Here is a 23,461-nt window from a genome sequence, read left to right as displayed (position 1 = left end):
GGTTAAGTAAGAAAATAGTCAGAATTCTGAATAATATTACGTAATTAACTTTTCAGCAGAGAACAGCCTCTTGGTACTAACCATGTTCTTTATTCTGATATATCAGAGACTGAAAACCATGGCCTTTTCATGAGACCCTCCCCCTTCATCTCCACATACTTAATAATATTAATAGAACATTAAAATATTAATGCTAGTAGACAAGGTCTTTCATAAAGCACATAAATTAATTCATTCACTCTAGCTCCTTAGCTTAATCGTCAACCTTTCTACAACGTAACTGATTAACATTTTCATTGTTCTTCCTTGGTTTTTTCCTTAGACTTCTACTTCTTTGGGGATCAAAAGATCTCTGAATACATAAGCTCAACAAATATCTGTGCACAAGTGTACAACAACAGAAATCGCTAAGAGAGATAACTAAGTAATGGCTTTCACAGCTCATGCTTCAAAGATACTACAGGAAACAACCATTTAAGAACCATTTTTATTTTTGTTTAATGTGATTATACACATTCATGAGTCCAACAAGATCTGCACTGTGACATTAAAGATACAGTACAATAACATTCAACATGAGGTACTTCATATTTATATATATCTGTCCTTTATAAATAATGCTGTAAGCCTGCTAAGGTCAAACACTGCTCCACCACAAATGGGTGCTGGGACCTGAAGTTAGCTGAGTTTATCACAACAAATAAATAAAAAAAAAAATCCCAAAACAGTTCAGTGCAATAACTATGTAGAAATTAAAATGTTTACTTAAATACTATTTTAGATATGCAGAAAGTATATTACATCATACTCTCTTATCACAGATTCCCCTCACCAGGAAAATCAAACATACAAGTAGCAAAGATGGCCAGGTACAGTTTAAGACAGAATCTACAAAAGGATCTCTATCGACATTATGCTTACATTCCAGGTTGATATGGCTGATGCTTGCAAAATGTCAATGTATTCAAGCTTGGATGCTACTGCTAAACCAACCAAATCCACAGTCAGACACATATTTAAGTGCCCTGATGTCCTAAGGTCACTGATACTAGAGACCTTCTTATATACCAGTACTTGTTAGCATCAAGCAGTGCTCAGAATCAAGTTGTGCTGTAAGCATCAAAAGGTATTTTGGGGTGCTTATGTTTATTCATCCATACTGAAAAACTTTACATGCACCAGCTCCTAAAACCTGGAATGGACTCAGAGGAATTAAGCTAGAGGTTGCTTTCAACCTACTTCATCAAAAAGATTTCATAAAAGTAGGAAATAAAATAATAATTAAATAACAGCTCATTTTCTACATATTACAGTTACACAGTATTCTGATCTTTTAACTTCTGTTCCAGCCAGTGAACGTAGTAGATACTTCACCTTTATTTGCAGGTAAGTAAAAACCAAAAAATAAATTAAAAGTGAGAACCCAAGTCTAGTTATACCAACGCAGTACTCTGATTTGTCCCACCAGCTGAGGCACCTGTTTTTTTTCCAAACAACTCAGAATGTAGCTTGCTACTGCAAGCAACTTGTCAATCTGATCATCACTCAGAGTAATTACATCTACATCAACCACTTGCTGTAAGAAAACTTAATCGGCTGATTAGCATCTTTCTCTGCTTTCAAATGTATTTAAATAAATGGAACTGCTGCTCAGATGTCGTCTAAAAGTAGATGACCATTACCTCATCACAATCGTAAGATGCCTTTTTGCAGTCTCTTCAGCAACTCTTCCTCCAGTCCATACAATTCATGCTCCTGTCTATTTTAGGCTGCAGATCTAAATATAATTAACTGGAGGTTTTTAAAATCTCCCTCCAGGAGTTTTCCACGGAGCATTCTGTTTAGATTTCACTAACAGTCTGGATTATGTACAGCTGTTACAAAAAACCAAAACATTTTTCTCTATATTTTGAGGGTATTTATAAGCGACATTCTTTCTGAAATGTAAACACACACATATGTATGTATGTATGTATAAAAAACATTAAACACTAAGACGGGTGAAAAGCATAGATGTTGCAGGGCAGTTTTTTACCTGGCTCTCCTTTTATTACCTAGAGAGTAGATCTGGGCTTTGGCCATAAAGTGTTTGACATCTACACTCTAGTCTTCCTTACTTCAGATGGTATTTTGGACACTACAAAGATGTACCAGCACTTTACGATGGCCAGGGGTCAGGATTCCAACCGTCAAAAAACACTTAGAGTAACAGTATTAAGCTGGTAAGAAATCATATGAGAAAAACATTTTTATTACAAAACTGACAAGTGAATTTAGGATTATGCTACATTAACGTGTTGATATACTGTAACATTAATCTTCACTCTGTCTAAAGAATCATTTGGTCCTCTCATTTTGTTAGAACATACGCAACAAACAGAACCCACTTCAAAGGTGAAATGAGATGCTTTACAATAGGTAGTGTGCCTCTGAGAAGCAACTGTCCCAATGCAATGGTGAAGGATTTTCTTATGTTTAAACAGTACCTGTATTTCTTATTTATACTCGTTTCCTTCCCTGATAAATGGAGTCATGATCCCTAATACTTTTCCAAAAACAATACAGACATATAACAGGAAGTTTGGAAAAAAAAAAATTCAGACAAGGAAAAGGTTCTGTACCACATAATCCTCTGATTGATGTGTAACCATAAGCAGTTGCCAGAGATCCAACATTAACACATTAGAGATTTCCTCCTCCTCACTGTTATCTGATAATATACACTAAGTGTAATATGACCACAGCTGGGAATCTTCTTTGTCTAAATTTTCACTGATAATGTATGGTAATAAAAATAAGAAATCTCATATTACAGGAAAAAGTCCAAGTCAGGATTGGTACGTTCTTTTGTTCCTCTATAATCTGCCTCTACCATGTTTAGGAGGAAGAAAAAAAACCCACCCAAAACAAACAAAAAATTATCCTGCATCGGATGATAGATATTAATTCCCATTTATTTAGCAAGGGTTCAAAGAAAAGCCATTTAAATAGCAAATCAACTTCAATGTAGCAAAAACTAGGTCATGGGAGTAGAGTTTCAAGAGCTGCATGTACAATCTGAACATGTGCAAGTACTTCCTTGCCTTCAAGGTGGGATTCCTAGAAAATGAACTCTGAGGGTAATTTGCCAAGCCCACATCCCCCCCTCACTGTAAACACGTCCATGTACCGTGGACATGGTCAGCATGCTGTGTAGCTTTCTGAAAGCTGCTTGCTTCTCTCCATCTTCCTGTAGCCATCCTGAACAGTTGGCTGCAGGAGAATGTCACAGGATGAAGGTTTAAACCTCTGCTTTTTCTCCTTACAACTGAAGGACTTCTTTTGGCTCCCATGATCAAAAGCAGCTCAGTTTATTGGAAGCTCTTAAGTCTGAAGAGCAGATAGAAGAGAGTGCTATAAAACAAGGCTCTTCATTTTCTACCCCTACCTCCCCAAAAAATTACAAGCAGAAAGCAGGAAATGGAGAAAGAGAAAATGGATCAATGAAGACAGTGTTTAGTGAGATACAAGAGGGGGACATCCTCTGGTGATTCACAGGTGCATGAAAGAAAGGGTTAGCATCACCAGCAAACAGGCAACCCTCTTATAAAGCCTTTAAAACTTGCTTGTTCCTAAGAGCTTCCAGTTTAAATATTACACTTAAACTTTATCACCAACAATGCTACAAGTATAGCAAGCCAGTAACTTGCCCACAGCGTTTAGTTACATATTACCTGTACTGATCACATATTTGCAGATAAAAAGCTAAGTGTCAGTAGGCCTGAATCAGACAGGTTCTTCATAGCAAAATGCTTCGTCTCCACACACTTTCATTCAAGCATAAAATATGAGTTCGGGAATTTGCCCTCCCTGTACCCCAGTGCCATTTGTACTGTCCGAAGAGCACTGAAACTGAACAGTCACCTTCCCACACTGAACTTCTGTCATTCCTTCTTGTCCGAAATAGCTGAGTTCATTACCATCCAGAATCACGCTAGCTGTGTAAAAGGTGTCAGGCTCAATCTGCACTGGATATTCAAACCACACAGGAAAAGTGTTACTAGAACCATCTGAAAAGTATTTACTCAAGTTCTGACCTAGGATAACTCCTTGTCGTTTGAGTTCAATCTTGGCACTGTACTCTGCCGATCCACAGCTGGAGCCGTACAGCCCAAAGCCAGCAATAAACACTCTCTTATCAACAGCAAACTGGATGCTGTCACACCGGCCCCTGTAGCGCCACTGGTTGCTGCGGTAAGCACAGGACTGGAAACGGTGGCATCGCTGAGGAACGAGGCCTTTACGGGGCTTGCTTACAAACTGTAACTCTGGCTTTTTGGCAGCCGTATACCAGAGGAAGATATCATTGGTTTCGTTGAGAGTCAGAATCCCAGACTGAGCAGCGCCATTTGCGAAGTCATCGAGGGCCATGGTAGGGATGCGTATCAAGTACAGAGCCTTCCCGAGGACTTTGCGCTTGTTCTCTATGGTAGCCGTTAGCTCTTGTCGCTGACACTCCACTTCAGCCCAGTTCAGAGCTGCTTCGAAAACAACAATTTCTTTGGCATTCAGAGTCTCCCTTCGGAGAATGCTTTCAAGTGTCTGAAAATCAATGTCACAGAACCCCTCAGACTTCAAAGCTAGCTCAGCTTGGGCATCAATCACTTCCCAACAGCGCTGGGTCAAGTCAGGTTCCTCGAATAAGCAGCTCTGGGAAAGCAGCACACAGGCATTCTTTGCACTTAGACTTGTCTCTAGAAAGTTGACGCAGGCGCGGGCAAGATGAGGGACGATATACTTCTTGGCAGCATAAAGAGTGGCCAGCACGGTATCTGCAGCCAAATCAATTTCATCACAATATATGTATCTGAAATAAAACACATGCATGTAACACTGCAGCTTAATGCAAAAACATAATTTGTCAACAACATCTGAAAATTATAAACAAAGAACACTTAAATTGCTCCATGTTAAAGCTAAGCAGTGCTTTTGGGGAACACTGATTAAATCCAGAAAGAAAGTACAAACCAAATCCATCACTCATGTAAGACCATGGAAGAGAACAGGCTCAAATCTAAGGTGAATAAAACTTCACATTTGGGGCACGTGCTATGTAGACAATGGTTATGTTTACAAACTATGGCCCCTCCAGCTCTGTGTTCCTTCCATACATGCTTTGGCTAATGAAAGGCTATCTGCCTCAGGTAGTAGCTCCTCAAGGGCTACCTTACTTGGCTAACACAACAGTCTGGAACACGTGTTACAAAGAGTACTTGGACTGGATGTCCCGTGATGGTGAATGGTGATTTACTGAGGTGTATATATAAATACAGGAATGAAAACAAGTTTATTGGGAATAACTAGGTAGTCTAAGAATAGAAATGCTATCAAAGTATATCAGGTGCTATCCATGTTCGTAACTACTGGGTTGGGTTTTTTTAGGGGGGTGGCTTTTTTTGTATGTGTGGGTTTTGTTTTTTTTTTTTAACAGGGTGATGAAGGATATAGGAAAAGGCACAGAATTCTAATTTTCAGGTTTCTTAATGCTTACAACATCCTAGCTCCACTAGCACAGTGTTTTCTCTCAGTTTCGTTGCATAAGGAGGAAAAAAAACTTTAGTGCTACGCTAGTGTGGTAGAAGAGATGAAGGTGAAATTCTATTTATGTGACTAAACTGCTGGGATTCATTGCTCAGAGAAATGAAGCATCGTACAGTTTGTTCGTTTTAATATCTCATGCTTCAGGGCCCCATTTGCAGCTGGTGAGTGCAATGTGCTAAAACCATGCCAAATGCAATTTTACTCTTCACAGGGATAAGCAAGTCTTGATGGTTATGGTTGATAAAAGTGTCTTCCTCCAGTAAAGCTGAAGTAGTATGCGACCCTGTACTAATTAAAATTTTCTAGTTAGCAGGTTTCCCAACACAATGTATTTCTTGCAGAACAGATGTGCTTATAAAGTGGAACTTGTACCTACACTTATCTCGTTATAGTTGTAAATATCTTTATTTGTATTTTTGCAGGTATAAGGTACTATCCTCCAAGCCACACTTAGAAAACATGCAGAGCAGGTACTGCTCAAGCAATATAATAAAATCTAAGAGGTTACAGAGAAAAAGAATACTTACACAGACCCAAACTTTTTTTTTTTAACCTTTATTACTTGGTTTCAGCTGGGCTATTTGTAACAACAAAGAGCACATCTATATATCACTGGTTACAGGCTTAGCTCCTTTACTGTCCAAAAAATTTTCAATGTATCAATTCATTAATTTTTATGATTCTCCTCGTTGCTCTCCAACTCTTTTCTCCCTTCTATTACTTCTCTTTGCCTGCTAGTACAGCAGAGAATGATGACATCTGTTTTAAATTGAAATAGTACAAAAGTTGCTGGTTTAATATTCATGAAAGTGAAGAACTAATATTACTGATTTACAACAGACACAGCACAGATCGGCTGTCAGCAATATTCCACACTTCTAACTCTGCCAATGCACCTCAACTCTGGTCTGCAATTACTGATATTCCAGTTTCACCCTGTTCTTAAACAGAGGATTCTGCTAGACCACAGGGTTTGACAGTTTAGTAACACATTCATCCTGGGATGAGACCATGGTTCTAACTTGAACAGTCAAGATTAAGGTAAAATATAATACATTAAAGACACCAATTCAGTGTGTCAGCTAGACTATGAATTTAACCCTATTTTTAAAACTGTAGAGAACAGCCAAAGCAATTCTACTGGGAGAATAATTAGTATCTACCAGTCGAGGTATTATTTCGTATGTACATCTGGCAATACCTTGTTTGATGATTGTTGTCAGAATGCCTACTATACAGTAAAAGACAAAGAAATATTTATGCTATGAGAATTCACTGTCCAGGGGAGACAAAAATGAAAAACAAAACAAAACAAAAACCACCCAACCCCCCAAACCCACAAAAATAAACTCAATGTATTTTCTGACGAAGATTATGATGCACCCCTCCTGCCTGCGGAAAGGAGCATATGAAGGAGAGGGCTGCTTTGGGATAGGTAAAAAGTCTTTTCCTTCTGTAGCAACAGTATCACAAGCCTTCTGCCATTCGCTGCTCACAGCAGTTGCAAGCAACACTCATGGAGATGATTTCCCAGGGGGACCGAAGTGAGGGGGACCATGGCTCCCCCCAAGCTCCACCCAGTGCAGCACACGCACTGGATCCTGCGATGAGGGGAATGCTGCACTGCTGAGCAAGATCCCTTTCCCTTCCCTGCACCGTCACGGCTGCAGACACCCCTGGTGTTCACAGACACAGGAGCACTCTGCAGGTTCAAGCACACTGCATCAGTGGAAGTTAGCAATGGCAAGGTTAGCTCAACACTCACACAGACCACAAACTTTTTGTGGTCTTTTGGTTTTTTAAATAAAAGCTGAGAAGGCAAAGAATTCCATGGTTCTGGCCATGCTCTCAAAGATAGTTTCCTAAATTGCCATGGGCTAAATAATATGCCAAGACCTAGATGTTGGTATTGATACTCTCTTTTCCAGGTTTGCTCTCTGAACACATTTCTTAATGATAAATTCAGAAAGCATTCAGTTTTTATATGGCAAATCATGTTTAGCCACAGTGAAATAGATTAGCTGTTCAAAAAGAAAGGGGGGCTAGGGAATCTAAGTATCTTGTATTTGTGCCTTGTAAAATTCTGCATGAAAGTAAAGCACAAGTCTGAGCTCTGCAGAAAACACCCGCAAAACCAGAAAGGCCCAAAGCAAGGATCCATAATGCACCTACCTACATAATGTCTTATCTTAACTTTATATTCCAGGTCTACAGAACATCTGTGTAACTTCAGCTTTTCCTGGCAGTTACTGATATTTGTGCAGAACATTGCTGATGTTCATGATAACCTATAAAAACTCTATGCAACAAACTCTATATGCAACTTTGAATGTTCATGTACAGTGCCACTGAAATGTAAAAGAAAAAAAGAAACCATTCTGTAACCACAAGCTAGTCAAAACAATCTATGAAATATAATAAATTGCTAGATAGTGATTACACCATTACATGCAAGAAAATCTGCAGCACATTAAAAGGCTCACTATCAGATACTAATGTATATTCTTTATCAGAAAGCAATGGCAGTTACTAAAGCTGAAGGGAAAAAATCTTCAAAGCCATACCATTTCTGTGACGGGGCATTTCTCTTTAATAATCAGAGTTTATAGATACATTCAAGGACAATTCAGCAGGGAAGCTGCTTCATTACACTCATTTAGAAAAAGACAGCATTTCTTATGCAGTTTGCAAGAAGAAAAATAATGATCATGCAAACTGTCTGTTTTTCCCGTTAGAATAAAAAACCCTATTCAGGTAAACAGCCTTTTTATCACTTTCCAAATGCATCAATATGATAGATGAGGAGAAACTTACTTTTTCAGAGGCTATATTCAGTAGCTTAGGGTCATTTTTTTAAGACAAGACCTGCATACAGCAAGTTTATAAAAGAGCTGGAATGACGTCAATATGCAAACCCAGCAATTCTGGGTTTGGGGTTTTTTTTTGCGTGTGTGTTTTTAACTTTTCACTATGCTTGCAAAGTAGAACAGGGGGTTTTTTTGTTACAGCTGACAATTCTTTTTAGTAACTCCATTCCTTTGTGTAACATGTGTAGTGACAAATCAGATCAATAGGCATTACAGTATACAATGTGCCCAAAGATCCCCTGTCAAAGTCATTATTTGTAACTGCCTACATTAGTCTAATATATGCGTGCCTGGAAGTAAAAGGGGAGAGCAAAATGAGGTAAAAGTTTAAAATACTTGAAGCACAGACAGAAGAATATTTAAGCAACTGCTTTCTTTCTGTTTATACGGAAGTCTACTACTTTAACTATGACATTACCAGTGTATGTATACATCACAAAGGAAAACATATCCAGCAGATGAATGATGCTTACTTCAGCATTGCAAGAAAAGCAGCAGGCTCAACATCTGGTATACGGATTTCATCTTTGTCCTCAGCAAGCTCTCCGTAAAACATCGCATGGAATACAGAGCTCCCAACAGCCAGGACATACTGTTGAGAAAGGGAAATCTTATTTCATGCTTTAAACTGAAAGCACTACCAACAAAAACAATGTGGGAGAGCCACTCTCAGCATGCTGGGCTTCACTGACAGACTCTACAGACACGCTTCAGTAAGAAATGAAGTCAAAGTTAAGAACAGAATCACACATTTTCCCTGTATTTTACTCTCATGGGCATATATGCATTAGCTACTGGAAAATGCTCATATCCACTACAGAAGTTAACCACTTCTAGAAAATCTCAAGAGTAATATTAATCAGCAGCACAAAGCAGTATTCCTAACTTTACAATGACTGCCTTAGCACAAGTGTTCTCTTTAACTGGAAACACAAAGAAAAGCAAGGGACAGACTATTCCACTGCATGTAGCCTTTTAAAATACAGAATTATGCCTGTCCCAGAAGAGCCAAGCCTCCCACGCTATGTCTCAGCATAACCGTGGGAGCTCTCTCTGGCTAACCCCGCCTGAGCTGATAATTCAGCTGTTGCTTACTTTGTGTCCTGGCAGCCGCTGGGTCCCACCTGGTGGCCCGACAACAAAATGAACATCTGCCATCAAGTCATTGTTGAACATCACTGCATTTCTACAAACAGAGGTAGTTGTGTTAATTTATGGCGCCCAGTAATTCTGTGCTTGGCCCAGACCCAAGAAATGTAATTTCTTAACAACTTAAAGTTGCATGTTAGTAACGAGAAGCAGGTCACACTTTGTTTTAAGCTACTTTATACATCATCACACAAATATACCAGATAAAAAACTAAGGGGGCAAACGTGCGTCTGTGTGCAATAAAAAAAAAAACAAAAAACCCCAAACCAAACCAAAAACTTATGAGAACTTTTCAAAAAGTGGAAATCAAAAAGTCAAGAGCATGTATCACTGAAAATCTCCACTAAGGTCTAAAGCAAATCATTACGGGTATGCTGCTGCTTCCAGCAACATTTTTATTTACTCAAAACAAACAGCTGCACTGTCTGGAAAAGAGATATTAAAATATTTTCCACTAGCAAAATACTTGTTTCACACATACACAGAAAAAAGAAAAAAAAAAAAAAGAGAACTGTGTTTTCTTCAGCAAATAAACTAATAAACAAACATATACATTACAAACATTTTGCTACTTTTCAGCCCTCCATTCAAACAGCAAAAATAAACCGCCCTGAACTTACCTCTCTCTGATGGTTGGATAAAGTCCTTGCCAATTAGGTGCAGGAATAGTGTTGTTGTTATTGAGATTTTGCTGGTGGTACTGCTGGACAGCAGTTGTATTAGTGTTGGCTGGTTTCTTTCGGGGAAAAATATCAGCAGCCATCTTCTTCTTCTTTTTGGTCTTCAAGGTAATGATTTCATAGCAAACTGGAGGCAATTTGCTGCTGCTACTGCTGCTGCTATTTCCCTTCTTAGAGCTCTTCTTGGACCTGTTCTTAACCGTCTCTGGAAGCATCAAGAAGAAGGTGAGACATTTCATGTTCTTTCCTTTCTCATCTACCATGAGTATACTTGTCTGTAAAGCTAGATAGCCTAACTAGCTAGAAACATTAAGAAATGCACGTGGGAGCTGTTAAGCAGAGAGCAGCAGAGCTGAGAGTTTGCTTCTTTTCCAGCAAGACAAGGTGACCTTTCCAGTGCACCGAGTAAGAAACTGGCTTTAAGTTTGATCCAGTACTTGAATCGTTAAATACACCCCCATCATTCCTGCCAGTTTTACTTCTTTCCAGATTTCCTGATCAGGAGTCGCCTGCAAGCGCTACACCCTGCGAAGAGGGTACACGCGTGGCTGTAGCACCGGCTTTCTGAAGGGAGCTAGCAAGATGCACACCGCAGCACTGCTAGGCTGCTCGGCAAGCTGAACTTGTGCGTTGAACGGATCGGAACAGAGTAGGTATTGCAGCCCTGCAGATGGAGTCAGCCAGCATTCGGAGCCAATAGCTGAAGTCACCGATAACGATTGGACCCAGCCGCACAGTGACACCTATTGTAACGTATGCCGCTCTGACATTAAAGCGACAGCAGTTGCGCTCTTCATTTCATACGTAGCGCTAAGTAATAAAGTAATAAATAGCATGCACAGTTGCGTAAGTGCATGACTGGCCAGAAGCCTGTGTGTTTTAGCTCTCCTTGATGCTGCTTGAATTTTCACAGGGGAAGCAATAAAAAGTTGAAATCAGGTAGAAAGACGTACTTGAGTCTAAGTATTCCTGTGGGAGCTATTTCCACATGCAGTCGATATTAGCATGACTTCATATGTCTCCAGTATTCCCACAAATCCCTACCATAACAGTTGTTCAGCAAAAGCACGCTATAGATACCAGAACCAAATTAAAGCAATCAACCAGCAGCAGCAAAGACAGCGATGCAGTTAAACAATCCCTTTCAGCGCAGCTTCTACTCCAGTGTACCATGAATAGAGATGAGGTCACAGCTTTAGCTTTAACTCCTTATGTTTCTAGATAACATAATAGTCTTTAACAGGGGTCCCAAATCACTAAGCACTGCTAATTAAGCTAGCTTACACCAGACATGGCTGCACCACATCAGAAGAAAACTTCTAGATAGGCAATTAAAGCAAACCAGAGTGAATATATTTAATCAATATTTTAAAGCACTAAATGAAAAAGTCTCCATGATTTAGAGAGTCTCAGGCAGAAATCACTCCTCGAGATGAAAACACACTCCAATTTTATTCACAAATACTTTCTGAAATAAACAGGATATAAGCTATCCCTACCAAACCATTTAAATAGGAAAGACAACTAATTTTCAGTCATTAGTTTACTTAGAACTTAAATTTAGATCAGATTTCCTTAATAGTAGGTCAACTGTATAAAAAAAACCAAACAAACAAACAAGTAAACATAGCCACTTAAAAACAAAACCAGGGAAATAAAAAATACTAGGTATTAGGTGTCAATATTTCACACCTTAAGATATTGGGGGGGGGATAATTAAAATAAGATTTCATAATTATTCTCAAATTTTAAAGAAAAAAATCCCTTTTGCTTTCAAAGCAAATTTAGCCACTTTTAGCCTTAATTAGTTTTGCTGGACAGGAGTACAACAGCAAAATTAAAGTGATCAAAGGTTGCTGGAGAAATGGCTGACCTTGCTGAAATCCCTGACAGAAATCTGCCACTGACTTAAACTGAAGCACAGAATTGTTACTCAGGCTATTTATTGAAACACCATCACAACTGCTTGAATCACAGCTATAGCTTTGTAACACACAATCTCTGGATGTCTTTAAACCTGAAACTGTAAAACCTAAGTACAGGTATTTCAAAGATTATCAGGTCTCCTTGGGAGACATTCCATATTAAACACTAACTAGACATCCTGGCAGTTGGCCAATAAGAGACTTCACTGCAGTGGTTTGAGATGATACCATTTCCAGACACACATCTGTCCTCTCTGTTTGAAGTCACTGCTTATGGAAGGGGGAAACAGAAGGATACACGTCCATGCCTCGGCTGCTACATTTCACAACCCAACGTCTTAGAGCAAAATCTCCTTCACCGGTCATTTAAAAGAAGATGGTGCCTTATGCCTGGTGTGGCTGAAAGGCAGAGATACATTCCTAAATACATTGAGAGGCAGGTTAGGTAATTTCCAAAGAAATAATTTTTCTAGCAAGCTTTTCTTTCTCTCCCCCCCGCCTTTTGTTTTTCCTTTTTTTATCTGCAACAGATTGATTTGGAAGGGAAACTAACCACCTAAGCCATATTGAACTGTAGAGAGGTAAAAAAAGGGGTAAAGGAGAAGAAACTGATCCCACAGATGCCATGGTTATAACTGCTTACAGCTGAGAGTTTGTAACAGGGACACACCAAGTATTCTCAGCACAGAATTTGAGTTTGTTGAGTTTGCCTAAGTTTTTTTTCCCCTCCTTATGTACATTTCCAGCCCTTCTAGTTACAAAAATAACCCTTTTGCCACTGCACAGGACAGACATTTCAAAAGAAAGTAGTTCTAAAAAATCCTTAAAGATAAGAAAAACCATGCATTCTGCAGAAAATCTGGTTCTCAGCATTGCAGTTGGCGGAAGGCAAAAGATAGCAATCAAAGATGAGAGATTTGATTTTCATTCCATAAATCCATTTTATAGACTACTGAAGTATACAAAAGTCAAGGTCCTTGCACATTTTTTCAAACCATTTGACCAGTACAAATCCAAAGGTTATACACACACCTGATAAGGTCACTGGGAGGCTACAGAAGAGAAAGAAAATGGCAGATGGACTGGCTGGTCAACTCATTCTGGGAAAGATCATAAACGTGAAGCCGTAGGAGTCCACCATACCTTTGACTTCTGTAAAACACAACGCATGTATAGCATGTTGTGCTTTCTTGGGAAAGGAAGGGAGGGAGAAGCTGCAGCTGAAACATGTTCCACCTGAATCCAGAAGTCAGACAGACCCCCCAGGAGAGAAGTATTTTCATGACAGGATAAAAATCCACTCCAGTAAATAGAAAGCCTAACTGCCATCTTAGCCTGTTCTTAAGCCACCCACCAAAATCTGGTCTGCTATAACTGGAAAATAGTGTCAATTCCACAACAGACTGCAAAAGTTCCTATGAAAATCTACAAACCTGTTACAGACTTTATACCACCTTCCACTGCACTTCATCAGCTTAGAAACTAAGTCTTCTAAACCAATCATTAGATGCATGTGAAATGGGAAAAAAACACCAAAGAATTAGTTCTAGTTTTACCCATTTATTCTTTCCATTTTGGCAGCAACTTCCATTTATTTTCCGACAACATAGTTTTCTTCTTTTACTATACATATACTGTTAATGAATTTACATATCAATACGTTAGCAGTCAGTAAAAGCAACCTATGAATTACTTACACCCTGTTGAAAGACTAGTCAAAACCCCAAGTTCAAATCAGTCTGTCTCTGGCAAGAGGATCAAGGAAATTGACCTCCTCTCACCCAAAGATCTATCAGTTTTTGAAAGCTTATTACAATGTGTTCCTAATCTTCTTCAGCAATTCTAATTTTTCTTCATTAACTATATATTAACAGAACCAAACTTCATATATACAACTTAGAAAAAGGGAAATACAGTTCTTCAAAGGCACGTTAATCTTTATTTTGTAAGCGAAGAGGTCAAATCACAAATACTTTAACTTAAAGGGTGTAGGAAATTCCACGCTTAAATCTTAACACTGGCCTAATGAAAATCCAAAATGCCAGAGGTGAAGAATTAAGCAAATGACTATATTCTGAGGCTGAGATACCACGCATCAAGTTACATGCCCCTTTCAAATTATTAGAAGCAAGTTACAAGCCCATGGAAATTAGTTCCTGACTAAATATTGTGAACAACGTAAGTGTCAATTTTGCTCTTCAAATCCAAATGTGTGCAATATATCTGCAATTGCAGTTTCATTTATTCCTTAAGACCGTAATATACCTTCACACCATTGTGAGGGTTGGCACAGGAGTCATATTATAGCCCAGCTCTTGGTACAACTTTTAATAGTATGGTACTACTGTAATTACGCCTTTCTAAAGGTAACTTCCAATTGAGAGATCATTGAATTTCCAGGGTTGATGGGAGTACTCTTCCTCATATTACATCAGTCTCTTGTGCTGCAATAGCAAGTATACCCAAGTTTTTATATTTTTTTTTTTGCTGCTTCTTCTAAGTTTTGTTTTTCTGTGTCTCTCATTTACAGGTCCATTCTTCATGTAGTACCACAAACTGGACAATTCTATAAAAAACACACTTTCACCAAAATTCCCAATTGTATGTTACAACCAGATCATGAATAAAGGAATGAATTCCAAGTAGGCAATGAGAAAATGTATATATTTCTTTTTTGTAAAGTTGCCAAGTCTCTCCCTTGGCAGTTATTATTCCTATGCATTATTAACATTCTTTGTTTAAATTCTGTATTTCCCCTTACAAGGAAACAAATTTCAGATGATACAGCTTGATTACCAAAATAAACACACACCGTTACTGTTTAACAAATCTACCTGTCCACTGATAACTTTCATTGAATTTAAGTTGACTTTAAGCACTCATTTAAAAATGGAATGTACAAATTCAAAACAAATAAACAAAAAAAAACCCCTCAACAAACGCAACCCACACAGCTGAGGAGCCTAGTTCTGTTTACCTATCTATGAATTATGTAGTCACTTTGAAGAATCCTTCCTGATCACCATGCCAACCCTTTTGTTTGTAAAAATGCTCATTTGGAAAGGGGACTAATAGCTCTACTCTTGATTTCCTCAAGTAAAAAAATGTAATTAGAGTTGACAAAATCTTCCAACCTCCCCTCTCCTAAGTTTCTGATTGGCAGCACTGAAAGTAACCAGGATTGCATCCACTTCATTCTGTTGCATAGAAAAGCTGGCCCTGAACTCCTACTCAGTAAGGCGTTCTATGGAGAGGTTAGGAAAAAAAAAAAAAAAAAGACAACTAAAAGCAGGGAGAAAGATGGGCAAAATTGTAAAGACTCTCAGAGAAGCCAGAATATAGGGTAAAAAAAATAGAGAGCATTTCTTTCCCAGAATAGCCAAGAGCTGGGAAAGAGTAGAATAGTATCAGAGTAGAACCGCATCTTGAACCAACACTAGAAGCTTTAAACCAAAGTCCAAAATAGCTAAATTGTATTTTGCTATAGGTCCTATACTACACTAGCAACATATCTGCTGGCAAATATTCTTCTTAACTGCTTAGTGTTTAAAGCATGAGGATTTAAACACTTTGTGTAATATTATCCACTAAGATAGTTTTTACATTTTTTTCCTAAATGCCCTTAATGTTTTAAAGAAAACAAAAGCAGAAAGCCCTGAGCAGCCCAGTCAACAGGTAAATACAAACTTACATAAAATAGAAGCTTAAAGAATGAGTATTCAGATGTCTTTTACTCTTTCATTTTTGTATTATTTGCTACCGTATAGGCTATGTTGCTGCATGGCGCTTCTTTTTGGTCTCCCTACCAAAGCAGCCTTAATCTTTTTAATTGTCCTTTTTGTATCTGCAATCATTTTCATTTTGTTTTTTTACAGCAATTCCCTTTTTGAGACAAAGCAATCAAAACAAAACATTCAAGAGTAACATTTAGCCCTATGCTTATTTGCGAATAAACAACCACTTTCCTTCTGTGTGGATTTCAGTTGGTTCTCCATGAACCTGTTCCTACACAAAGTGCAACACCTCCTGCTGTCATTTTTTCCCCTTAATTTCTTGCTTAACTACTTAAAGTTTGCAATTTAACCCCAGTTTGGGGCAATTTAGGCCCTAAACACAATGTAACACAAAAAACTTCTCTACATTGTTGGGTTTTGTTTTTAAAGTTCAAGGTTTTGTTCCCAGCTGGGTCAAAATAAATATACCTAGTGTATTAAAGTGAGCAAGAAAAAAAAAATGTTTAAATTCTCCTCTTTTTTCATTATGATTTCAATACCATGCGTGTTGCACGAATGACAGTCCATATAAACCATAACCACATCAAGAAAGGCTTATGTTTAAACAACCTACAGTGAACAACACATTGATCCCATTACAGTGAATTATCACACAAACGTTCTCTTCCATGCATATGGAAAGAAGTAATGTGAAATGCTTCATTACAACACAAAATATATGATTTTACCAGGCTTCTGAGATATATTCCCCAATACCATAGTTTGGGAACTGCAGGTAGAAAATATCCCAGAGCAGAATTTGCAATTTATTCTATATACATTAATTTGCTTCTTGATAGTTCAAAGTGAAAACAAGAATTATAAATGAACTCTGAGGTGAGAAAACCTGCAACTACAAAATGAGAATTCAATTCAATGTTACAGGAGATAAACTGTTTTTCTACTAATTTAAAAGTGTCAAATTATGCATTTCTTCCCCATCACTACTACTCTAGCTTGTCCATTTCATTTCATGTTGAGTTTTGCTCTTGACAATCTGTGGGGTCAAAAAATAAGTTTTTTCTTAGTGGCTACCATTTTTTAAAATTTATTTCTAAACATGATATTGCAAACCTGAAAGCATTCAACCTTTTTTAAGACAGAGGTCAACTTTAATTCTACTCTGCCTCTTACCAAAACTGACTTACAAAGGAAAGATCAGATATCTCAGGAAATTGGTAATGAGATACAGTGGTTTTCGTCTCTAGGTCACTAATTCTAAATTGACCGAGGTCAACGGTAATCAAAAGTCATTAGCATTTAATGATTGTTCAGTGCCCTGTGAGAAAGAAGCTAGTGATCTTTGTGCACTTCAGAAAAACCACCACTACAATTAGTACTCACATGCTGTCTATTTCAAGGGAGAGATTGGGATAGGATGACTACAGACAGAGCTTCCTATCTCACAGACAGATCTTGCCTATGTAGACAAACCTTTATACTAATTTTAACTTGGCTCAGAAACTATTCTTTTTAAACTGAACAGCTAAATCAATATAGGCTCTATAAAGGGCAGGTTGTAAGGCGATCAGTCCTGCTCCTTTACATCAGCAGTTCCCAAATATCTTTGTCCTCCTACATAGAGTAAGTCTGCAAAATGCAAATACTAACACAGATAAAGAGAAGACACTTTCTCAGCGAGTCCTTGCTTGTAAGAACCGATGGTACTAGAAGAGTAACTACCCCGTGAGCATCCACAGGGGGACTGGATTACAGTTGCTTATGTTGGCATATAATTCAAGGACTACATTTTTCACATGCAGATAACCTACCTTCACCACGTCAAACCATAGCGTTTAAGTACTCCATGGGACGAAAGAGGGGGAGAGGATATTGCTACCACCCACGCCATACCTGTTCTGTGGCCTGCAAATTTCAGTCTCCTAGATCTGCCGTGCTACCAGCACCTTCCAACAAGGTTAAGAAAAACAGAGGGGACTTTTGGAAAGCTTGGTTAGGTGGTGTAATGTAAATGTCATTAAGGTCTGTCATGGGAAAACTACATCATGCTAATCCATAGTTTTACATCTAGTGAAGTTTAGGGAACATGTAGCTTAAAAACCCAAAGCAGATCAGCAACTCAGCACACTTGTGTTTACAGCAGAAGAACATATCTGGACCCATTCAGTATTTTAAATGGGGGAAAAACTGGTACAGCTTCTTGTTCCCACTGCATTTTAAATGACAAAAGAGGAAGATTACCCCAGTTAGTGAAAGAGGAACAGGTCAGTCCCTTGGCAAACCAAGCACTTGATAAGAAATGTGTTCTGAAACACGGTTGCTCTTGCTTCTCAAAAGTGAGAATCAAAACCCATGAGTAACAACTCTTGCAATGCTTTTACAATTGTTTAATAACCCCAATTTTTAGATATGAGAGACTGATTGCTGCTAACCTGAGCTGCATCCAAATAATTCAAGGAATGGAACCAAATGTTACACCCATTAAACTGCACTGTACTGAAGTAATCTTCTTTGCCACACGTTAGAAGCTCTGGATCCTGTTACTTGCTCTTTGTTTCCAGACTCGCAGCAGACGCAGCCTCTGAATGGTCGTTCCACAGAGGGATAAAGATATTGCCAAATTTTTATCTTATCAACTGTTTTAGAAAATCAGACTTACCTTCCTTTGCTGCAAACATTTCAGTCACACATCAGTTATGCTTTAGTATTTTGATCAGTTTCTCCTCCTCTTTACAAGTGAATTGCAGCTACTTTGCACTAATGAATTTTCAAGACAAACATACATACTCCTCAAATTCTGGTTTCAGAATATATTTTTAAGCATTAAGACGTATTTGTCTAGCAATGTTAAGATATCGTAAATGTCTGTTCTCCTTCACAATAACTGTTTCAGAGACCCAAGGACACATCAGAACTTGAGAAGAAGAAAAAAAGAAAAAAATTAAGGAAGGTGCAAGTAATCAAACCTAAGAGCATAATTAAGGGACTGCGCAAGGTAAACATAAATAGTTTTATGTATTATAAAGTTTCATAGTATGAAAACCTTTACTTTTTCTTGGTATACATGGAGTAGTATCACCTTGGTCTGGTAGGAGAGTATTACTGAAGACAAAAAATCAAATAGCGCTAGTAAGTCAAATGCACCTAGATGCGCTTTGTTTAAGCGCATTATATTACCCTAATATCACACAGCATTCTTTTGAGCTATGTTTCTCAACAGAAATTAAGCAAGCTGCCTAATAGGGCAGAGATTTCTTTCATCTCCAAGTTGAACTGTATGCTGAGGACTCCAAAGGAAGGCAAAATAACTGCAACAAAGGGACAGTGTAAACCACTGCGTACATTTCTGTTGTAAATAATACACAGCTAGCTTTAGCTCCTCCCCAGTGTTAAGAGTATGGCTTGCACTTTGCTCCCCTGCTAAGTAGGCAAGGTGACATGCCGTTAAGTAGCATGTGGCATATTATGGATTAGATTTTAAAGGGGTTTTCTTCCATCAACTATTGCAAGCCTACACATAAAATCTCACACCTATCAGGCACAAGCAAACATGCTACCTAACTGAAGAGTTGCCTTCTTTTCATACTTGCAGAAAACCCTTGCAACCAAGCACGCTTTGAGCAAACAGGGAGGCAGCAAAGATGTAATTCCAGAGAATGTAGTTTTTTTAAGAAAATGACTCCTTTAAATTGCTTTGGATGTGAAGAGGAGAAACTGCAGCTAGGGTGAATACAGAGTGTAACCTGGTACATACATATCCTGTCACAGGAGGATGTTATCAACAAGTCCTTCAGTCCTGTACTGAAATGGTACATGATCCCCTGGTGAAATATTTATTCAGGATATCAGGTAATCTCATGATACAGGTAATGGGGCTGGACAAGGTGATATCTCAAGGTGCCTTCCAAATTTGTTTTCTGCGATTCTACACCCTACTTACCCAAGACAGCCAGCAGACATTCACAGATCACCAACCAGTTCACCAGTGTTTTAAAATGCAAACACTTTCCAGACATTGGACTCCCTTGGTTTTATTTTACTCTGACTTCCTGAGTTATCAAACTCAGATACGGCAGCAGGATCAGAGAACAGACAAGTCAAGCCCGGAAAATGGGAAGTTTGCAAATTCAAATGAAGTGACCTTTTACTTAAGTGTCATGTCATGTTCCCCCCCCCCCCCCGCCGCCAGTTTTCTGACATACATACATATAATGTGGTTTTGTAATTAAGGCATGGGATTGGAATTCAACTTTATGGCAGAAAACAGAACTGAAGACAACTTCCACCACAGAAAGCTTTTAATCTTTTCCTTCCAAGATTCCCATCTCTTATTTCCTTGTTTTGCCTCACCTATCAGCTCTTTGAGATAGAAAGTGTTGCTTACCACTTATTTGTATAGTGCCTCACAAAACAGGGCTTCCATGTCAGCTCAGGTATCTGAACATTTGCTCGTGTAAAACAAAACAATAGCCAGCAAGGTTTGAGGAGTTAGTAGAGAGAGTGTCACAGGAGAACTATCTTGAATTATCAGAGAAAGCTAATGCTGGGCATGGACAACATTCTGTTGCAAAACTTGTGTCATTTGCGCAAGTTCACACAACAGGTGAAGACCTAAATTTCTTCTGACAACACAATGCACAGCTTATCAATCATCAGACCTCTGTTTTAATTGAGCCTACCCTAACACTGATGCTTTCATCATAGACGTAACAACTGTTTGGTAACTTTAGAAATAAATATTTGCTCACAAGCTTTAACAAGCAAGTGTCCAAATAATAAAAATTACTGTTGCAACTTACATCTTTTTTTTTCAACCTTAAAGGACAAGCTAAAGGAATTCCACACTGCTTTTGAAAGGTGTTTCCTCCAGGGCAGAGCTGAGGATCACTGGAGGGGAAACACAAGGAAAGTTATTGTGCAGTTAGCTGCAGTGTACTTCCGTGGGGGATTTAAAAAAACGTACTGCACTCTAAATTCAACTTCGGCGATCCTGCTGAACTTATTTCAAATAAGTAAGGACCTAAGAGATTTGATTTGCAAAGTTAAATTACCCAGAAAACCCAAGATACTATGCATTGTGACATACTGCACATACTTTCTGTAGGAAATGGTGAGACGAGTTCTTTCCCACCAAAATAAAAGCTATTTTGAGCCTGACTCTAGCATAAAAGTTAAAGTAGCATCAAATATAGTATTGTATGCCTATAACCCAACATCACCTCTCTCTACAAAAAACAATCAAAAAGCCCAGGACACATATTGAAGTTTGACATACAGATCACATGCTGAAAACAAAGTACGGTGACAACTAACAACGGTGCAGAAAACCTGCACCAGCACTCTTCAGATGAGACATAGTCTGTTGTTTTAATTAGGTATGTTAGTAATCATCATTTTAGAAACACTTAAATATCATAACTTCAGTTGAAACTTTTTGTCACTTTCAAGCAAGAACAACCCACTACTCCCTCCTATTTTAAAATGCATCACCAGTCAGGAAACAGTATAGGCAAATGAATTTATAAACCTGAAGGTTACCACGGGTGGACTTTCACAAAACAAACAGGAAAATAGTAAATTGTAAAGGTGCGGGCCCTTAACTGAAACTAGTCAGTCTTCAGACATAGGTACATAAGGAAATTCAGCCACCAACATGGGGAAGAGGAGGTGGTATTTATGTCAAACCAGGTGCAAATTATTAATTGTTCCTCTAAGAAGTTTATTGAATTGATACTTAAAATACTTCTTCTTTAAAAGAAGCATTACTTTAAGCAGAAAAAAAAATACCCCAAACCCCAACTTTTAGGTTTACGTAACTCTGAATTTTTTCCAAGTGGAAGTGCTAGCCTACACACCCACCCGCGGAAGAGCCCACTGCCCAGGCAGTCAGGCGCGTTGGCACAGCCGGGTCCCAAGTTCGGTGCTCCTGGCACTTCACCTTTGATCCCAAACCACCCGACCCTTACAGCGGTTTATCACTGCCGGTTCACTCCCAGTACCGCGACGAAGCCAACCCGCTTCTGTACAAAAGGCAGCTGCATACTCGGGGCGGGGGGAGGAAAAGTAAGAATGAAACCTCTCGAAGCGGCTGCAGACACAAATAACGACTTTGATCAAGCAAAGACCGTTTTTCCAAGAGGCTGTTTGTGCCGGGCGAGCCGACCGCTTCAGCGCCGGGCCGGGTGCTCGGGGAACCACTCCCCACCAAACTCCCCCGCCTCTCACTTCCCAAGTTTCGCGGCGGGCGCGGGTAGCTCCCGCCGGTGCCGGCGCTCAGGTGCGGCCGCTCCGCCCCGTCCCTCACGGAAGCGTCCCCGCAGGGCGGCTGGGGACCAACGGCCGCCTGCCTGCCTGCCTGCCCGCCCGCCCGCCCCGGACCCGGATCCCCCGCCGCCACCACGGCCCGGCCGGCCGGCCGGCCCGCCCGCCGCCGGGAACGGACGCCGCCGCCCCGACGCGCCCGTTACACCCGCCGCCGCGGCAGGCGGCAGCTCCATCGCCCACCCCAGGACGCCCCCGGCCCCGCAAGGCGCGGGGCCCAGCGGGGCCGCACCGCTCCCCTCCCCGCCCCTCCCCGCCCGGTAACGGCCGTAACGGCCGCCTCGCGCACCGCCCGTCCTCCCCCCCGCACTGACCTGAGGGCGCCCCCGCTCCCGGGGCGGCGGGGCCCCTCGCAACGGCACGCGCAGCCCCGCCTCGAGGACGCGCCCGCTCGCCCCGCGCGCACGCGCACGCCGCGCACGGCACCCCCGCCCGCCCTCTCTCCCCGCGGACGCGAGCGCGCAGCCCGCGCGGGCGGGGCGTGGCGTGGCGGCGGGGACGCGCGTGGGCTCAGCCCTCAGCGCCGCGGCCTCCGCGCGGGGCCGGCAGCGGGGGGGGGGGGGGCGGGGCGGGGGCCTGCGGCGAGGCCGTCCCTGCGGCGGCGGGCGGGGGCTCCTCCCCAGCGCTGGATTCACGCCTCCCGTGGGGCCATCGCGCGTGGGGGCGTTGGCAGCGGAGCCCGGCAGCCGCGTTTCTCCAGTCCGGCTGTTTGTTTTTTGTTGTTCGTTTGTTTTTTCCCCTCAAAAACAGGGCCCCGCCCTATGAGAGGGCACCACTGGCCCTCGCCCCACGAGAGGCCAAGTCAGAGCCTGGCCCCACAGCCTGCCGAGGTGCTGGGGCTACAGGGGCCGCCCAGGGCCTGCAGGGTCCCAGCAGCAGCAAAGACCTCAGGTTTTGCCACCAAAAATGGGGCTTTGGCACCAAAAAAACAGTTTAGAAAAGGTGGGAGACAAACTAACCACCTTTTCTTAAAATTAAAAATCCCACTAGTGCCTGAAATAGAAACGCATTCTTGGCTTATTGCATCCAACCTGTTTGAGGATTCACCCTCTAAAAAAGTGATTATTTTTTGTGTGCACCAGTATATGTGAGGAGAAGAGTTCACCATTCCCTTTAGAGAACAGCTTTTTTTGATTTGCAAAGTTGCAAGGACCAAATATTTTCTTCCATATAAAACATTGCATTTGTTCATCCACTCTTACTG

At 40.4% G+C, this 23,461-nt stretch overlaps 1 protein-coding gene across 4 annotated transcripts; it reads right to left on the bottom strand.

The window, feature by feature from the left end:
- Window positions 1–473: 473 nt before the first annotated feature.
- On the bottom strand, window positions 474–22,670 carry BTBD3 (BTB domain containing 3). Of its 4 annotated transcripts, XM_052784101.1 has the most exons (6): window positions 22,572–22,669; window positions 20,736–20,823; window positions 10,218–10,480; window positions 9,543–9,633; window positions 8,921–9,039; window positions 474–4,846 (listed from the first exon to the last, which is right to left on the bottom strand). In XM_052784101.1, the coding sequence occupies exons 3-6, from the start codon at window positions 10,358–10,360 to the stop codon at window positions 3,814–3,816; spliced, it is 1,386 nt and encodes a 461-aa protein (XP_052640061.1). In that variant the 5' UTR covers window positions 10,361–10,480; window positions 20,736–20,823; window positions 22,572–22,669; the 3' UTR covers window positions 474–3,813. The 4 variants fall into 4 exon arrangements, with proteins under 4 accessions (XP_052640061.1, XP_052640059.1, XP_052640060.1 ...); XM_052784099.1 differs by lacking the exon at window positions 20,736–20,823 and having other exon boundaries at window positions 10,218–10,482; window positions 22,572–22,670; XM_052784100.1 differs by lacking the exon at window positions 22,572–22,669 and having other exon boundaries at window positions 10,218–10,482; window positions 20,736–20,825.
- Window positions 22,671–23,461: the final 791 nt, after the last annotated feature.

The sequence above is a fragment of the Harpia harpyja genome, chromosome 4 (genome assembly GCF_026419915.1).
Source record: "Harpia harpyja isolate bHarHar1 chromosome 4, bHarHar1 primary haplotype, whole genome shotgun sequence".
Classification (NCBI taxonomy): Eukaryota; Metazoa; Chordata; class Aves; order Accipitriformes; family Accipitridae; genus Harpia; species Harpia harpyja.
This window is presented reverse-complemented; position numbering and strand designations above follow the sequence as displayed.